Source organism: Colletotrichum tamarilloi (genome assembly GCF_030869305.1).
Source record: "Colletotrichum tamarilloi strain Tom-12 chromosome Unknown Scaffold_214.1, whole genome shotgun sequence".
In the NCBI taxonomy this organism is placed as follows: Eukaryota; Fungi; Ascomycota; class Sordariomycetes; order Glomerellales; family Glomerellaceae; genus Colletotrichum; species Colletotrichum tamarilloi.
Window position 1 is genome coordinate 1,552 of NW_026849598.1, and position 16,014 is coordinate 17,565.

General features: G+C 51.0%; 7 protein-coding genes across 7 annotated transcripts; 4 read left to right on the forward strand and 3 right to left on the reverse strand.

Moving 5' to 3' along the window:
• Positions 1 to 683: 683 nt before the first annotated feature.
• On the forward strand, positions 684 to 1,385 carry CTAM01_16337 (uncharacterized protein; the record flags this gene model as incomplete). Its single annotated transcript, XM_060532330.1, has 1 exon — positions 684 to 1,385. The coding sequence occupies one exon, from the start codon at positions 684 to 686 to the stop codon at positions 1,383 to 1,385; it is 702 nt and encodes a 233-aa protein (XP_060373079.1).
• Positions 1,386 to 2,917: 1,532 nt separating this feature from the next.
• On the forward strand, positions 2,918 to 7,503 carry CTAM01_16338 (major facilitator superfamily transporter; the record flags this gene model as incomplete). Its single annotated transcript, XM_060532331.1, has 9 exons — positions 2,918 to 3,116; positions 3,277 to 3,335; positions 3,398 to 3,588; positions 3,648 to 3,756; positions 3,845 to 4,099; positions 4,149 to 4,466; positions 4,924 to 5,168; positions 5,245 to 5,999; positions 6,362 to 7,503. The coding sequence occupies 9 exons, from the start codon at positions 2,918 to 2,920 to the stop codon at positions 7,501 to 7,503; spliced, it is 3,273 nt and encodes a 1,090-aa protein (XP_060373080.1).
• Positions 7,504 to 7,573: 70 nt separating this feature from the next.
• On the reverse strand, positions 7,574 to 9,002 carry CTAM01_16339 (TfdA family Taurine catabolism dioxygenase TauD; the record flags this gene model as incomplete). Its single annotated transcript, XM_060532332.1, has 4 exons — positions 7,574 to 7,960; positions 8,016 to 8,224; positions 8,280 to 8,493; positions 8,583 to 9,002. 4 exons carry the CDS (start codon positions 9,000 to 9,002, stop codon positions 7,574 to 7,576), a joined length of 1,230 nt encoding a protein of 409 aa, XP_060373081.1.
• Positions 9,003 to 9,534: 532 nt separating this feature from the next.
• On the forward strand, positions 9,535 to 10,814 carry CTAM01_16340 (TfdA family Taurine catabolism dioxygenase TauD; the record flags this gene model as incomplete). Its single annotated transcript, XM_060532333.1, has 3 exons — positions 9,535 to 9,640; positions 9,695 to 10,663; positions 10,738 to 10,814. 3 exons carry the CDS (start codon positions 9,535 to 9,537, stop codon positions 10,812 to 10,814), a joined length of 1,152 nt encoding a protein of 383 aa, XP_060373082.1.
• A 98-nt stretch (positions 10,815 to 10,912) lies between these two features.
• Positions 10,913 to 12,495, reverse strand: CTAM01_16341 (benzoate 4-monooxygenase cytochrome P450; the record flags this gene model as incomplete). Its single annotated transcript, XM_060532334.1, has 3 exons — positions 10,913 to 11,808; positions 11,872 to 12,103; positions 12,175 to 12,495. 3 exons carry the CDS (start codon positions 12,493 to 12,495, stop codon positions 10,913 to 10,915), a joined length of 1,449 nt encoding a protein of 482 aa, XP_060373083.1.
• An 857-nt stretch (positions 12,496 to 13,352) lies between these two features.
• On the forward strand, positions 13,353 to 13,658 carry CTAM01_16342 (uncharacterized protein; the record flags this gene model as incomplete). Its single annotated transcript, XM_060532335.1, has 2 exons — positions 13,353 to 13,400; positions 13,458 to 13,658. 2 exons carry the CDS (start codon positions 13,353 to 13,355, stop codon positions 13,656 to 13,658), a joined length of 249 nt encoding a protein of 82 aa, XP_060373084.1.
• A 1,314-nt stretch (positions 13,659 to 14,972) lies between these two features.
• Positions 14,973 to 15,775, reverse strand: CTAM01_16343 (uncharacterized protein; the record flags this gene model as incomplete). The annotated part of the gene is made up of 3 exons (XM_060532336.1): positions 14,973 to 15,069; positions 15,316 to 15,510; positions 15,576 to 15,775. The coding sequence occupies 3 exons, from the start codon at positions 15,773 to 15,775 to the stop codon at positions 14,973 to 14,975; spliced, it is 492 nt and encodes a 163-aa protein (XP_060373085.1).
• Positions 15,776 to 16,014: the final 239 nt, after the last annotated feature.

The window sequence follows — 16,014 nt, forward strand, 5'->3', positions numbered from 1 at the left end:
ACCTTGTTGTCTCTACATCAGCTCTCAACTTGGGAACATCCAGCCAGTAGGGACAATAGGAGAGTTTCGATCGCATGAAGATGCCTCGGACGAACGGTTTGAAACGTCCAGGTTGTTCGCCCACATCGCGGGTTAAACCTGCCATCTCATGAGGCTGTGGTATGGCCAAACATACTGCCAAAGTCTGTTAGCGAAGCGAACATGGGACGGCAAGAGACCTTCTCACTGGTTCTCGAAGGCCGTTCCTTGGACCCAGCCCGGCGATGACGAGGGCATCAACGTCGACAGAGTGACATCCGGGACGTCGATCATCAACTTTCACCCACCACGCGTTCCGGAGACTGGCTGTGTAAGACGCTCGTGCAATGCGTCGTAAGACTCTCCATTGACGTACCCAGTCTATCGTAGATCGTCAGTCGAGTGTCTAGTCAGGCTCAGGAAAGGGAGTTGAGAAGCCTTCGAAACGCAGAGCTCAACTTGACCATGAAAGAAGACCTTTGTCCCGTCCAAATCAAAACCTTTCTCTTTCTCCTCACCACCAACAACCAGTTCAATCTTCAATCACTCTCAAGCATCTCTCACTCTTCCATCTTTCGCTTTCTCAGCACCACTTTCGCTCTACTACACTTCAGTCTTCACACTTCTTTTTCAAGAACCACTACCAACCACCCCCAACAATCAAAATGCAGTTCACCATCGCCACCATCATTGCCTTCGCCGCCGCCGCTCAGGCCGGTCCCCTCGCCATCCGCGATGTCTGCAACTCCGCCCCCTCCGGCCCTACCACCGCCAGTGTCGAGCCCCGCTCCCAGCCCGCCGCCGCCACCGCGGACGCCTGCCAGAAGCTTTGCGAGGCCGACTCTGGCTGCCAGTCCTTCGTCTTCGGCCTTCCCCCCTCCGGCACCACCCCTCTCTGCTACCTCTACGCCGTCCCGGCTTCTCAGGTTCCCAAGCAGTCCAACACCAACTTGATGGTCTTTGACAAGGCTTGCACCAGCGTCCCCACCGTTGCTCCTACCCAGACCAACACCGGCGCCAACAACGGCAACACAGGCTCCAACACAGGTGCCAACACCGGCAACGCCAACACTGGCAGCAACAACAGCAACGGTAGCCAGCAGCCCAAGAAGCGTGCCAACGTCTGCGGCGCCGCCCCCGCCGGCCCCGCGACCAGCAGCCCCACCCCTCTCCTGAGCCGTGAGGACATCACCACCCAGGACGCCTGCTTGGCTCTCTGCAAGCAGACCACTGGATGCCAGGCCATCGAGTTCGGCAAGCCCTCCGCCAACGAGCCGGTCCAGTGCCGCCTCTTCAACGTCCCGGCTTCCAGCCTGCCCGCTCCTACCAACGGTCAGACCTTCGTCGCCTTCGACATTGGCTGCTAAATGCACACACGTGCATAGCATCACGATACATTCCACGGCGTGCCTTCGCTTGACGCGGCTCGAATCGGCGAGTTGGCTCAGAAGGTAGTGCTTTACTCTTCTACTCTCTCTCATAGCGTGGTTGGCCACGACGACTTCTGCTTTGTATACATCGGAACGGAAAACTCGACAATCCCCCTCTTGGGACTTCGATCTTTGGGTGAATGGGGTACAACAGACGCTTGTGAATGAATGAATGGTTTTTCTGGTTGGTCATGGATAGAACACTCTTTTGGTATGCACTTTTTCTTAGCTCGATTTTTCGGAACAGTCATTCGTTTGGATATAGAAAAGGAACAACAGAAAAAGGAAAAAAAAAAGGATACTGTATAGTAGGCAGCAAAATAGACTCGAGTTGGGAAACTTTTCCAGTGCCATTCTGTGACCTATGCCTTTCTAATACTGACCTCAGAAACCATCGCTGAGAGACTTGAGCAATCACTTCAGCCACTAGCTGGTTGGCAGGAGCTGATTCTAGACAGTCACCTTCAAAAGGATTACAGGCAGCTCAAACGAAAAGAATCGGATCTGTTGAAAAGAAGTGAGACTACTTCCGATTCCGTCTGCGAGGTCGCAACCATCCGCCGACTGCTATCGGAAAGGGCCGAGATCGGGAATCGGAGAAAAAGTGGAACGACGGATTCTTGAGCGGAGCCGTATTGCCGACCGATCGGCACCGTAAGGTCGGATGGAAGTCGCCATTATCGAATAATCGCCCGAAACCGCAGATGCAAGCCGCGGTCTAGCGTTAGATGCGCGGAGAAACAAGATTTTTTTTAGCTGAATCGACGGGCCGTGGGGGGTTCATTTCTAAAGTTGCCAAGCAGCGCCAAGGCACTTTAAAAAGGAAATGCTCAAGGTACTGATTACACACTTGCCATATTGGGGGCCGTTGGAGAAAGCAAAAAGACCCAGTCGGCGATGTCGCCATCGACTTCAACATGAGGTGATTCAAATGAGCCAATCACACAACTTGCAAACGAATTTCACCATCCACCTCCACTGGCGCCATCCACCCGGCAGTGGTGACCTGCAACGGCATCTACGCAATTACAGGAATGGTGCCCCGGGAAAATGTCATCATTGACTGATGATGCCATGCGGGCCCTGGGAAAACGACACTCAGAAACTGCTGTCAAAATGGACGACAAGTAGCTGAAAGCTCTAAACGAGGCAATACTCCCGGAGATGGAAAGGAAACCAGCCCACTCGAGCAATCTACTCGCCAATCTCATTTTTCCTCGTGCAGAGGTCTGCTCCGACAGCTTGGTCCGGGTCTTTTGGGGTCCGCATTGATAAGCCGTGCGCGTGGCCGCAGAGTTTCTTTTCCAAACACGCAAACGACCTTAGAAACTCGACTTCAGCCGGACAAGCGCGGGTGTTTCTGGTACCGAGTGAAGTTGGGACCTCACCTTCTTCCAACATTGAGGCAAACAAAATAGCCACAAGCGCTAGGGAGAGAATCTGAGAATTCACAATATCAGCAACCTACGATGAGCGCGCCAAAGAATCCTCCGCCCGAGAAGGCGCTAGATATGCCGGCGAATGATATCAGCGGGACGGATAGCCCGTCCGAAGTTGAGCTTGAGCAGGATGTAGTCAATGAGAAGTCGCTGTTGAGGAAGCTTGATCTCAAGCTTCTGCCGGCGGTGGGCATTTTGTACCTTCTCTCATTCCTCGACCGATCTAATGGTGAGATTCTCCAGAAAACCCTGCTGCGAGACAATCTACTAATATCTACGTAGTTGGCAATGCTCGAATTGAAGGCCTTACTACCGATCTCAACATGAGTATGCTTCTTCAACCAGACAGACTCAGTCAAGACCGAACCGGTGTAGCTGATACTTGGCAGGTGGTAACCAGTATTTGACTGGTCTAACTCTATACTTTATCGGTTATGTTCTCTTTGAAGTAAGTGCTTCCACAACAATGTTCCGAAGAGACATGTGTTCGTGCAATGCTAAACGTTCCAGATTCCATGCAACATCATCTTGAAAAGGACCACTCCACGCTTTTGGCTTCCGACACTGACTATCGCATGGGGCATTGTCGCGACGCTCATGGGAATCGTCACTAATATGGCCGGATTCTTTGTCGCCCGCTTCTTCCTCGGTGTCACTGAGAGCGGTCTCTTTCCTGGAGTGGTATACTACTTCTCGATGTGGTAGGTTCCAATGGGCCAGGAGCTTAAGGATGGCATAGTTCTGACCTGAACTTCCTCAGGTATAAGCGTCGCGAGAGACAGTTCCGCATTTCCCTCTTCTTCAGCGCTGCCTCTCTTGCCGGTGCGTTCGGCGGTATCCTAGCATGGGGAATCGGACACATGAGAGTTGTATGGGACAATGGCTGGAGATGGATCTTTATCTTGGTTTGTGACCTTCCCATCGAAAATCAAGAAACGTTGCCTGACAATCTGATAGGAGGGTATCGCAACCGTGGTCATTGCTGTCGGCGCATACTGGTTCATCCAAAACTACCCCGACACGGCCAAATTTGTTTCTGAAAAGGAGCGCCGCTTTATCAGGGCCAGATTAGCTTCCGACAGCGATGCCACGCATAACGAGAAGTTCTCGTGGAGTAATGTGATGGATGCTATCAAGGACCCAAAGTGCTGGTTGTACGGTCTTGGTTTCCACACCATGAGCTTGCCGCTATACACGTTTTCTTTGTTCATTGTGAGTTACTCTCACAAACTTAGTGGACCATCTCACTGACTTCGCCTAGCCTACCATCATTAAGAACCTCGGGTACACCGCGGCCGTCGCCCAACTGCTCACTATCCCTCCTTACGCCGTCGCCTTTGTCACAACATTGACCGTCGCGATTTACTCCGAACGCACCGGCCGCCGTGCCTTCTTCATCATGGGATCATCCACGGTCGCGGCGATTGGTTACATCATTCTTTTAGCCAACTCCGACCCCGCGGGGAAGCCTGGCGTCTCGTATCTCGGAACCTTCTTCGCAGCTGCGGGAATCTACCCCGCCACCGCTCTCGTCCTCTCGTGGCCGGCCATCAATGTCTCTGGGCAGACCAAGCGTGCTGTAGGCAACGCAATGCAAATCACCATTGGAAATTTGGGAGCCGTGTTGGGAACACAGTTGTATCGTGCCAATGATGGTCCGAGGTACATTGTCGGCCACTCTTTCGCTTTGGGGTATCTTTTGGCGAATATCATCGTCTGTGGTATCTTATACTTTGTGTTGAAGGGTGAGAATAAGAGACGCGAGGCTATTGCACCGGAAGTTCAAGCAATTGGGGACTTGGAGGATTGGCCCGGTGACAAGGACCCTAGATGGAGATTCCAATATTAGTGAAAATCGGCATTGGCTGGTTCAGAACGTAAAGGGCAGTTCCATGGATAGGTAGTGCCAAGACTGACGGCTTGTGTATGAATCCTAGTTTGATCACAGACTTCTAAAGTTGAAATCGGAATCGCGAGGAAGTCTAAATACCCATAGAATAATTGAGAACATCCCTCACGTTGGTTGTTTTATCCAGCCTGCTGTGACCTTCGTCATTGCGATTGGCATTGAGTCGGGCCTGTTTCAGTACCTGGCCCAAAACCCTGGTCCGAAGACCGTGGATCATCTAGGCGAAGCTCTTGATATCGATGTCCTTTCTCGCACACTGTGTCATCTCTGCTCAATGGGATACCTCAAGGAAGTTGGCCCGGATGAGTACGACGGCACAAACTTCACCAAGTCGCTGAGTTTACCGATCATAGCCGGCGGATATCCTTGTCTGTAAGATTATTTCAAGTCACTTTTCCTTCGTTGTGCTACCGTTTCTATGGACTGACCATCCTGCCACATCACTTAGCGTCGAAAGTTGCTGGCCGACGTTCTCGAATTTCCCCCTCTACCTCAAGAAGCACGACTGGTCCATCTCGCCGGACCCTAGAGAGGGGCCAATGAAGGATGTCATCGGTAAAGATAACAACTTCTTCAAGCATATGATGACCAATCATCCCGCCGGAGAATTCCAGAACCATATGGCCGGATACAGGCAAGGACGCCCTTCCTGGATGGATGATGGATTTGTCCCTGTTTCAGAGCGCCTTGTCAAAGGCGCAGACAGTTCATCAGAGGCGGCTTTTCTGGTCGACATTGGCGGTAGCATCGGCCACGATCTAGACGAATTCTGTCGAAAGCATCTCACTGCTCCGGGCCGACACGTCCTCCAAGATCTTGAATACGTACTATCTCAGGTTCAGAAGGTCGACCCTAAGATTGAGCCCATGTCGTACGATTTCCACACAGAGCAGCTCGTCAAAGGCGCAAGAGCCTATTATATGCACTCTGTTTTACACGACTGGACGGATGATGTTTGCAGGAGCATCTTGTCGCGCGTCACTGCGGCAATGAAACCGGGTCACAGCAAGCTCCTCATTAATGAGAATGCGATTCCCTCGACGGGGGCTGGTTGGCAGGCCACGGCGCTGGATATGATGATGATGACACTCTTTAGTTCCAGGGAGCGAACAGAAGAGCAATGGCGCAAGCTTCTGGAACCTGCTGGTCTCAATATTGCCAAGATTTGGTCAGCGGGTGAAGGCGTAGAGAGCTTGATCGAGTGTGAGTTGGCATGATTGAGGACATTGGGACACGCGTGAATGTTTCCAATGATAAAGAACAAATGATGAGATGTTGTTGCATTGGCCTATAAAACTGCTGTGCTTGGGAACGCCGTGATGGTATTGGTAGATGCAACTATTAAAGAGTGTAGTTAGTTGCGTGAGATCAGTAAAGCGGAACAAGGATCTGTGGTCCGCCGGCAACAGAAAAAGCCCCGACAGATAGACACATCATTCCAACTTCTCGTGCCAACCGAATTGGAGCCATTAAATAAAATCAAGCGTCGTCCATCATCAGGTATCTTAGTAGCGTCGCATTTGATTGAGCCAACAATTCGGTGTGCGGTGTCTTGACCATTCTAGACCAGCCTGCGCGAGCTCAGCTTTCCCCCGCGACTATGTTCACCTCAATCCGAGTTGCCGCCTGCCACGTCTCGCCTATTTTCCTCTCCGCGCGACGCACAACCGAAAAGGCCATCTCCCTCATTGACCAAGCATCCAGGAACAAAGCAAACCTCGTTGTCTTCCCAGAGACCTACATCCCAGCGTTCCCGATCTGGTCCTCCCTGCGCGCCCCCTTTGAGAACCATGACCTCTTCCAGTCCATGGTGCAGGAATCCGTCCACATCGACGGCGAAGAGGTAGACGCTCTCCGCTCCACGGCAAAGAAGCTCAATGTACTGCTTAGCGTCGGCATTTCTGAAAAGGCTCGCTACAGCAGCGCGACGCTTTTTAATACTAACATCATCATCGGTACTGACGGAGAGATCCTAGTCCATCACCGAAAACTCATGCCAACATTTTTCGAAAAGTTGACGTGGGCGCCCGGAGATGGCTACGGCCTGCGCGTCGCAGAGACGCGATTTGGGAAGATTGGGAATCTCATTTGCGGGGAGAACACAAACCCGCTTGCGAGGTATGCGCTCATGGCGCAGGGAGAGCAGATTCACATCTCCACATGGCCTGCGATATGGCCGACGAGAGTTCCGAAATCCAAGGAGACAAGCTCTCGAGTGGGATCAAGCGTGGCTAAATGGGCCAACTACGACAATGTTGCTGCCAACAGGACGAGGGCGGCTGCACACTGCTTTGAGGCTAAAAGCTTTGGTGTTCTCTGCTCAGGAGTCCTGGGCGAGGATGCAATTGAGTCTGTCTCTTCGGGGGCGAGACAAGAAGACGTGGTCTCCCAGGCGCTGAGAGATTCGCCACGGGGCGCGACCATGTTCTTGGACTCAACAGGCGCATTATTGCCGGGGTTTACAATTGAAGAAGGAACTCTCCGAGAAACCCCGTCAGAATTCTTGCAACACGAAGAAGGCATCTTGTATGCAGACTTAGATGTTGGGGATTGTGTTGAGGGAAAGCAGTACCACGATGTGGTTGGCGGGTATCAACGCCTAGACGTGTTTGATCTGAAGGTTGACCGTAGACGCCGGGAACCGGCTCTATTCAGGGGAGACAATCTCAAATTGAAAGGAGAAATAGATGCTCTTGAAGAGGATTGAATCGATCAAAGACACACCAAGTTATTATGACTTGAATTAGTGGGGTACAGACTAGCTATAATCCTGTCGCTCATGCCGCCTTGGCGAACCCAGTCTCAACAACCCCGGGCTGTTTTCTGAATGGCTGCGGCGCCGTGCCACTAGTCATCGTACACTGCCACATCAGTCTCTTCTTTTCCTCGTCCTCCTTATACTGAGACAATTGTCCCGTGATGCTGTGCATGACGCCGCGATTGTGAAAGATCACGACATCACCTTCCTCCCACCGGTGAGCGTAGATATTCTCTGCCGCCCAGATTCTCTTCTGGAAGCCGTAGACGATCTCGCGGACTTTGGCGACATCATCTACGACTGATACTTCGCCCGTCGCCGGATCCCGAGTTGTCAGTTTGAATACGCAGCAACCATGAACCTGGAGAAATGGTCGGTCGGGGTTCAACGGGTTGCGCCAGACCATCTGAGGCTTGTCAGTACAACATTGAGAAGAATCCAGATGGAACTGAGTGACTTACGGGATGTTCAGCAACATTTTCCCAAGACCATTCAGAGAGTTGCTCTATGGGAACCTCTTTCCCCATTGTTGGGATTGACAATCCGTCTTCCGTCGCTTTGCATTGTCTGATATATTCATAGGCTTGAGGAGCGTATGTTACAGTCGTGTTCAGAGCAAACTCTTGCTCAGCCGGGGTAAGCAATTGAAATGCCCGGGCCCCGGAGAAGACTGACGGAAGGTCAATCATGCGTCTTCAGAGTGCGAATTTTAGCACTAGACTTACAGGCTGTGGATCCAGCAGCAATGCTCTTTTCTTTCCCGTCTGGAAATTTGAGTTTCTGATCAGGCAGGTTCGGCACCTTAACCGCGTGAAGGATGGTGACTTCGCCAGGCAAACGCTGGTAGAAGGGAGTGTCCATGTGCCACCGGTATGGTCGGGAATATCCATTGCTTAGCTCCTCCTCCGACAGAGGCTTCTCATGGAACAGAGTATGATCCTGGCCGGTTTTATTAGCTCAGATCGCCAATGGCTTGCGGTTTCGAAATTTCAATTAATCAGCTGATCAACGGTAGGCTTCAGACATACCAGATGAATTACCTCCAACTCTTCAACTCCTTCATAGTTCTTAAACTTGCCGCTGCCGATGATGCCCACTTGCGGTGCTCTTGGAATTCTTCCTGCTTTGTATGCCGAAAGAATATTCCTGGGGTCACTAACGGCCTTCTCGCCAGCAGAATGAATATCAGTCGCAGTCGGGTCGAAGACTTTGGTCAGCTTAGGCAGAGTCTCAGGCGCGATGCCCGTCTGGTTCTTGATGACCACGACCTGGTTTTCGAACAGGGCTCTTCTGAAGGTTTCGAGGTCTTTTTCTGACAAAGCGTCTACGTCCAGGACATCCATTGATGAGGGCAGGTGAACTTCGGCCCCAATCAAAGAAGACTCACGAAGGGAGGTCGGGAGCTCCCTGAAGGAGAGTCCTTGAGATGGGGAAGTGAGGCTGCCCATTGTAACTGTATGATCAACACGATGAAGTTGACAGGGCTAAAGAATAGAATTGATTGAGTCTGTTGGTTGATGAACTGTTCATGAGCCCGGGTAGCCGCATGAACTTATAGCCAACCAGTCTTACCTTTACATCGACGACTTTAAACTTTCTGCCAATTTGGAGCGGGTGAGTTGAACACGCTCTTCCGCATCGCCAGTTCTGTCCTTCTCCTGTCATGTAACACGCAGTGACGCGTAGTAATCGTATTGTCACAGTCTCTCATTGGCCAAGCAATGAGATGCATGCGGGCGAGTCCTTCATGTCACCCGCACGTCACAGGAATGGTCCAAACACTGTTCCCGTCGATTATCTCCGGGCACACAGAGAGGCGGGCCAGTTTGTGCAACTCGCCCGCAGTAGCCAAATGCATCTCTGAAAGCTTGTTTCGGTTGATATATATACGGTGATGAAGTCCAAGTGTCCCTCTTTCAGGGAATATTCAACTCAACTCCTCGAACCCGAATCATCGCTTACTTTTTCCTGACTTTCATCATGGCAGCCGTTGGAGTTGAGATTTCCCCTCTTCCCAAGCCGTTTGAGAAATCAGCTGTCGATTTCGGAGCCGAACTTTCGGGGATTGATCTCGAACACATCGATGGTAAGTATATGTGTCCAGAAGCAAACACACTCATCAAGCTAACCATATGCGTAGATGAAAGTTTTCAAGTTATTAGAGAAGCTCTCTATAACAACAACGTTGTCCTGATCAAAGGCCAGCACAACCTCTCACCAAAAGCCCAATACGAACTCACCCGCCTATTCGACCCTGAAGCAAGTACATACAGCCATGGTTCCCGCATCGACAAACGCAGCGTCCTCCACAAGGATCTGACCACCCTGCCATCTCAGCCGCAAGTGCAAGTCATCGGCCACGGCGCAGTAGTCGAGTTCGAAGGACTGGAGAATCTCAAGCTCACCCACCCTCACCACAAGACCTTTCATAAGCATCCTGTTCCGGAAGCTGAGGACTACGACTATACCCACTTTTACCGATGGCACATTGACTCGGCCATGTACAACCTGGACCCGCCTCTCGTCACATCGCTGTTTGCTTGCAGGGTACCTAAGGGGCGGCGGCAGATCTGTCGCTACGACGATGGGACTGGAGACGAGCTAGAAGTACCTTTGGGAACGACAGCTTTCATCAGTGGATACCGCATGTTTGAATTACTATCGGAGGAGGATCAGGAGTTTGTCAAGACCAGCACGATCGAGTACAGCCCACACCCGTACATCTGGATGAGCAAGGCGAAGGCGAGGTCAAATGGCCTAGGTCTTTTCTCAGAAGGTCTAGAGCTGTCTGAAGACCAGCTCCCAGAGATTGAGGAGGAAAAGATCAGGAGATACCCTATGGCATGGAAGAATCCGGTAACGGGAAAGTTTGCTATGATGGTGTACCCGACGCCAGCGCGCAGGATCCATCTTAAGGATGGAACGGTAATGGAGGACTTGAAAGAGGTCAGAGAGTTGATTTACAGACTGCAACGACCAGCAATCAGCCCGCAATACGTGTATCCTCATGATTGGGAGGAGGGTGACCTCGTTCTCTTCAACAACCATGGCGTTATGCACTCCATTGTTGGGGCCTTCGCGGAGAACGAGGTTCGCCTATTCAGGCAGTGTAATATGGCAGCTAGTAGACCGCCTCAAGGTTCCGATTGCTGAAAACATGAATAAATGTAACCCAGCTCATAGTCATTGATATGCCCCTGTTCAGGGGCGATTACGATCAGAAGAACGAAGCCCACTTCATCCGGATTTACTTCTTCTGATCATCGTGTTCATTGAACTCTGCGAGCCAATCTTACGGTGACCTCGCCTCCTGGACCTCCAACTTTCTCAAACTTCAAAAACACAATATCAGAAGATGTTACAAGAGCCAGAAGTAAGTGACGGTGCGCACCTTGTAGAGGCTCACTAAGGTAGCCACGACTTTGTACACCTCCAAGGCAAATATATTCTTGCCAATGCACGTCCGCGATCCCTGCCCAAAAGTGAGCTCCGTCTTCTCCATAAAACCCTTTCTTTCGAGATATTCCTCGTCAGTCTCCGCCGTTCTCTTCATCCATCTTTCTGGGATGTATACATCGGCATCCTGACCAAACACATGGCGGTCCCGGTTGATTTGAGAAGCTGGACAGCCGATATTGATGTGTCCTGGAATAAACACGCCATTGGGTAGCCGCAAACCCGCCGAAGAAGTGACTCGCTGCAGATTGAACGAGGCAGAGCTGTGAAGACGTAAGGCTTCTTTGACAACACCCAATAGGTACGGCAGTTCCTGAACTTCGTCAAAAGTCGGAAACGATCCGCATCCACCTTCTTTCAGTTCCGCGTACAACTTGTCCTGTGAGGCTGGGTTGCTTGCCAGGTACTTGCACATCTCGTGGAAAGTCTTCCCGGGGCTAAGACTGCCGGCAATCAGGTTCCCTGAGGCCGATATTGCGACCTGCTTGGTTGTCATGAGCTGAGGCTGTTGCTCATGCGTGGAGACGAAGTAAGACAACAGGTCCGGTCGGGTATCAGATTTGCCTTGGTAGACACGTTCGTTGACAGTCTCGGACACAACTTTGAGAAATGGCGATGGCCTCGAGCGCCTCATCACGAAGTGTTCTTGGACGACCTTGTGCAGCCAGGGCATTTGGGAGACGATGGCGACGTATGCCCCAAATCGCTTGACTTTTTCATACAGACCATACGTGTCATATCCATCGAGAAAGCCGAGAGGTTTGCCCAGAGACAGTTTCGCAACGACGTCGAAGCAGTCTATTCGCGTACTGGAGTCAGCCTTTCAGCTTCAACAAGTGAAAACAGAGGGATTGGGCTGACAGTTGTAGCACCAGCGGCTCAAATTCAGCACCTGCTTCTTCTCAGCGTGTTCCTCACAAACTTTTATGAACTTGGAGATGAGCTCATCAACATAAGGCTCATAAGCTTTCAACGACGTCATCGAATAAGCATTCGATACCAGGCGCCGATATCGTGAGTGAATCGTCTCCTCTTGAATACTAAGGAGACTTGTCGTCACCCCGGATTGACGGAAAGGTATGTATGCTTCACCCTGAAAGACTCGCAGTCATTAGCATCAGAATTCCAAATTCTTCCAACAATACAATTGTTGACTTTATCAACCTTGTTGAGCCGAGATCGAACACCATAAATGACTGGCACGGCGAAAGGATCGAACACGGTAACCGAGCGAGGTCCTAGGCGAATCACATCGCCATATGTGTCTCGGAGATCGTCCAAGATGTTTAGTTTCGATGAACCCCGTTCGGTACGCCAGGCTAAATAGACCGCGTACAGGTTTGTGTACCGAGCAATCCAAGGACCCGGGATGTCAGACAAACGCGCCCGGTGACTGTCGATGACGCATTTGAAGCAAAACGTTGCTGCCAATATGAGTACAGAAACGAGAATGCTCGTCAAATTGATTGATTGTGGGAGTTCCATCATGAAGCCGCAGGGCGTCGGGTCAAAATCTGTGGATATTTCGATGCGGGTGTGGTGATGTGAGAACGGGTCAAGGTAAAGATATCTTATTTTGTCTTTGACCAGGAGTCGGTATGTTCCTTACCCCTCAACGATCTGCCGAGGCTCGGGTTTCTAGATCGGGACTTGAACTTACCTTAGACCAAGGTGGCCTCTGTCGTTAGCGACGGGCGGGATACGGACGAGCCTGATTGCCGTCTTGGCTTCTCTGTGCGTGGCCCATGACAATGGGGTCCTCTGATCAACAACCGGGTTGATGTGACACGCTAGCCATGTTCTCTCAGCTTGGAATCAATCTCTGGAACTACATTTGGGAAAGTGTTGTTCATTCCTAGGGAGCAATGGATACTTGCGCCACCTACCGCGCCCGCATTTATTAATATCTTCCTTTAGTATTCTGACGGAGATATTCCCTTCGAAAGACTCTCTTCACGGCAATTTAGACGGTGTCCGCTTTGCGCGATTCAGTTGAAATTTCTCACATGCTTAAGCCGTTTGTATGACTCCGACTCGATGAAGTATCGAGCATATGGGTATGCCTCAAATGAACAGGAAGCTTTGGTCGACCAGGCCGAGAAAGTTCATGCGCAATTTATCAGGAATCAGATGATGCTAAACAAATGCAACTTATTATACTTCCGTAAACCCTCGGGCTGGCCGTCTTCAATGCTTCTCTAACTCTCTACAAAAGCCGTGTCTCTCGCTGACTGCGTCACTGTACAATCATTCTCACTTCCAGCTCATCTTCGCTTTGCCGTTGACATTACGCTCGCTATCAGTACTGTTGACTCCTTCTTCGTAAATATTCCTCCTCCACCATGCAACTGAACAACCTTCTCGTCACCACTGCTCTGTCTTTCAGCATGGTAAGTATGCTTCATGAGCTCTATCACGAGTATGACGACCTACTGACGACAGCATAGGTCTCTGCATACGGCGTCGGGAACCCCGGCAGCACATGCACACAGGGCGGATTCCACTGCAACCCTTACGAGAAGCCCAATGGCGTTACCTATCAAAACGCCTGGTGTCCTAGCCAGTGCGACCCACGAGACGGAAGGAAGGACCCCAAGGGCTGCAACTGGGCGACTTGCGACAAGCAGACCCCGAATCCGAACAACTAGGGGGAAGGATATTTTCCACCGGGATCAGGGAAAGGAATTCTGTGTACTCGTACGCTGACTAGAGCCCCTCAGCAATCTATTCATGTACGGAGTGCGTATCTCGAACTCCCCATCGGTTTTGCAAGCCGTCCTTTCATCTGCCACCCAGGCGGAGCTTTGTTCGAACCAGTGTCAAAAGATCCCTTTTCGTGCGTGATACCTGCGATTGTGCGCTTTGTTACACATGTCTCTGCTAAGGACTGGTGAGCGTTGTCGAAAAAGAGTTTCACACAAGGTGGGGTTTACCTGGTGCATGGCGGAAATACATACCCGCTTGAGGAATGTTTAGCCCATGGTCTATCCATTAGGTTTAGTGTAAGAGCAACGACCAGAGGTAAACTGTGTAGGGCATCGGCGTGGGTTCAGATGTGATCATTATGTTCTCTTGTGGCATGAACGCTCATCTCGCTTCTTCAACTTGAAAATGCTTTCTGATGTACGAACCAGGGACCTCAGGCTTAGTTGACGGGCCAAGACGAGGCTTGCTGAACCATGCCACATTTGAACGAACCTCTTGTAAATCGAGCATTCTATCCTTTCATACTTGCAGCGGTGGCCGGTCTGGAAAGAATCCAACTATTCATTCCTTGCAGGGCCTGTTTCTGGATGCACTTTCTGTCAAGGGGCACTGTGGGCAAGCGCAACTTTTTGTCACCTCTAGAACGTCTTTATGTAGCTGTGGGCGTGGCCGGTGATTGGAAGATGTCCAAATAGCCTCGCCACGGGTTGTACAGAAATTCGCAGCCTGGGGCCGATCTACACGACTCAATGTTCGGTCTCGCGCCAGCTGTCATGCATGCCTGAGCGCAGGAATTGCCCTACGACAACCCGGATGTCAGCCAAAATGCTTATGTACGATACATCAATTGGTGCTCTCTTGAGGTGACGTTGATACATGCAACGACTAGTTAAGTACGGTAAGCACCAAGTTTTGCCGCTTCACAAACTAGGCTTCGGGTGCTGCGAGACCAAGCCCAAGGACCACGGCTGCTGCCCTATCGCTATCTCACGGAGTCTTCAGAGACCGAGAGTTCAATTTGATGCGAACCTGAGAGATAAGCTCGCTGGATAGTGAGCGTGACCGCTACTTCATTATTCACACTATCGATACGGGGTCCATCAGCACTTGGGCGCTTACTTAGTCGAGTGCCACTGATCGATCACTGGCTACATGGTTCTGATTAGGATGGGTCAGATGCGCAGTACGTAGTTACGTCGTGGATTTCCGACAGCTGGTCCGTCGCCAGATGATGTTCGAGACTGGGCTTCTAGACGTCATGCGAAATCCACACCCAAATCGACTGTTGTCTGGTTCTCTCCGTCGACCGCCACGGGAAGTCTGTATGAATATCTGGCTTTGAATTCAACGCTGCGTTACAGCAGTCCGCGTCAGGAGAAAGTTGTTCACAAGGGGGGAAATGAATCAGACTAATCCTTTGCAGCAAAACAACCTCGCTAGAATTAACACAAACTTGGTGGTATCATGTCTCAAATCTGTAGTATGAGAAACGTCTCCCCCACGGCAACTCAGTCTTCTACGATCAAACAGCGTCTCAGAATATCCAATTGTCATTCAACTCCTGCATCGGGACGTGAATAGGCCCATCGGCTAACTCATCTACCCGCTGCGCCACGAGCCGATGCTCGCGCGCAGGGAACTGCTGGGTCTGTCTGCTTGTCCTCCTCCACAGCTGGACGGCGAGAATCAACAGTACAACGATGGGGGACAGCCTGAATGCCGATATTATCAGCCATGGAACTGTCGCAGTGACCCATTGTGCTAACCTCAGCCACAGGATAATTTGGATGAGGACTGGTAAAAAGTAGAATAACCACAGACCAATCACCCCGAATTCCCTTCTTAAAGCAATTATGAACGCGTGGTGTCTCAGAACCCCAAGACCACGACTGATGATGAATATCGTACATGGTAGAACGAAGATTAGGGACGGGTTCAGGAGATCATGTGGTGTATGGTTGTTGTAAACGAATTTGACGACCTGATAGTGTATGGCGATGGATGAAAGAATGAAGGTGACCTTGGGAACGAGTCTGAGACGTCTGGGAGGAGGGTCCATTTCGCGTCTTGGTCTCAAGCGTGTGTAGTTGCGTTGATCCTTGTCTGTGTGGGTGTGGTATGGTGTGGTGTGTGTGTTTATGTCTTCGCTGATGGCTATGAACCTTACAGCTGCTTCCCACGTCTTGGGTCGCATTCTCTTATACATGTTTGGTTTACCACCGGCTTTGTGACAGTCACGATGGTTCATCTTTGATTATCATACCGGTGTTCGGGTTCACCCAGAATCAGCGAGAGAAA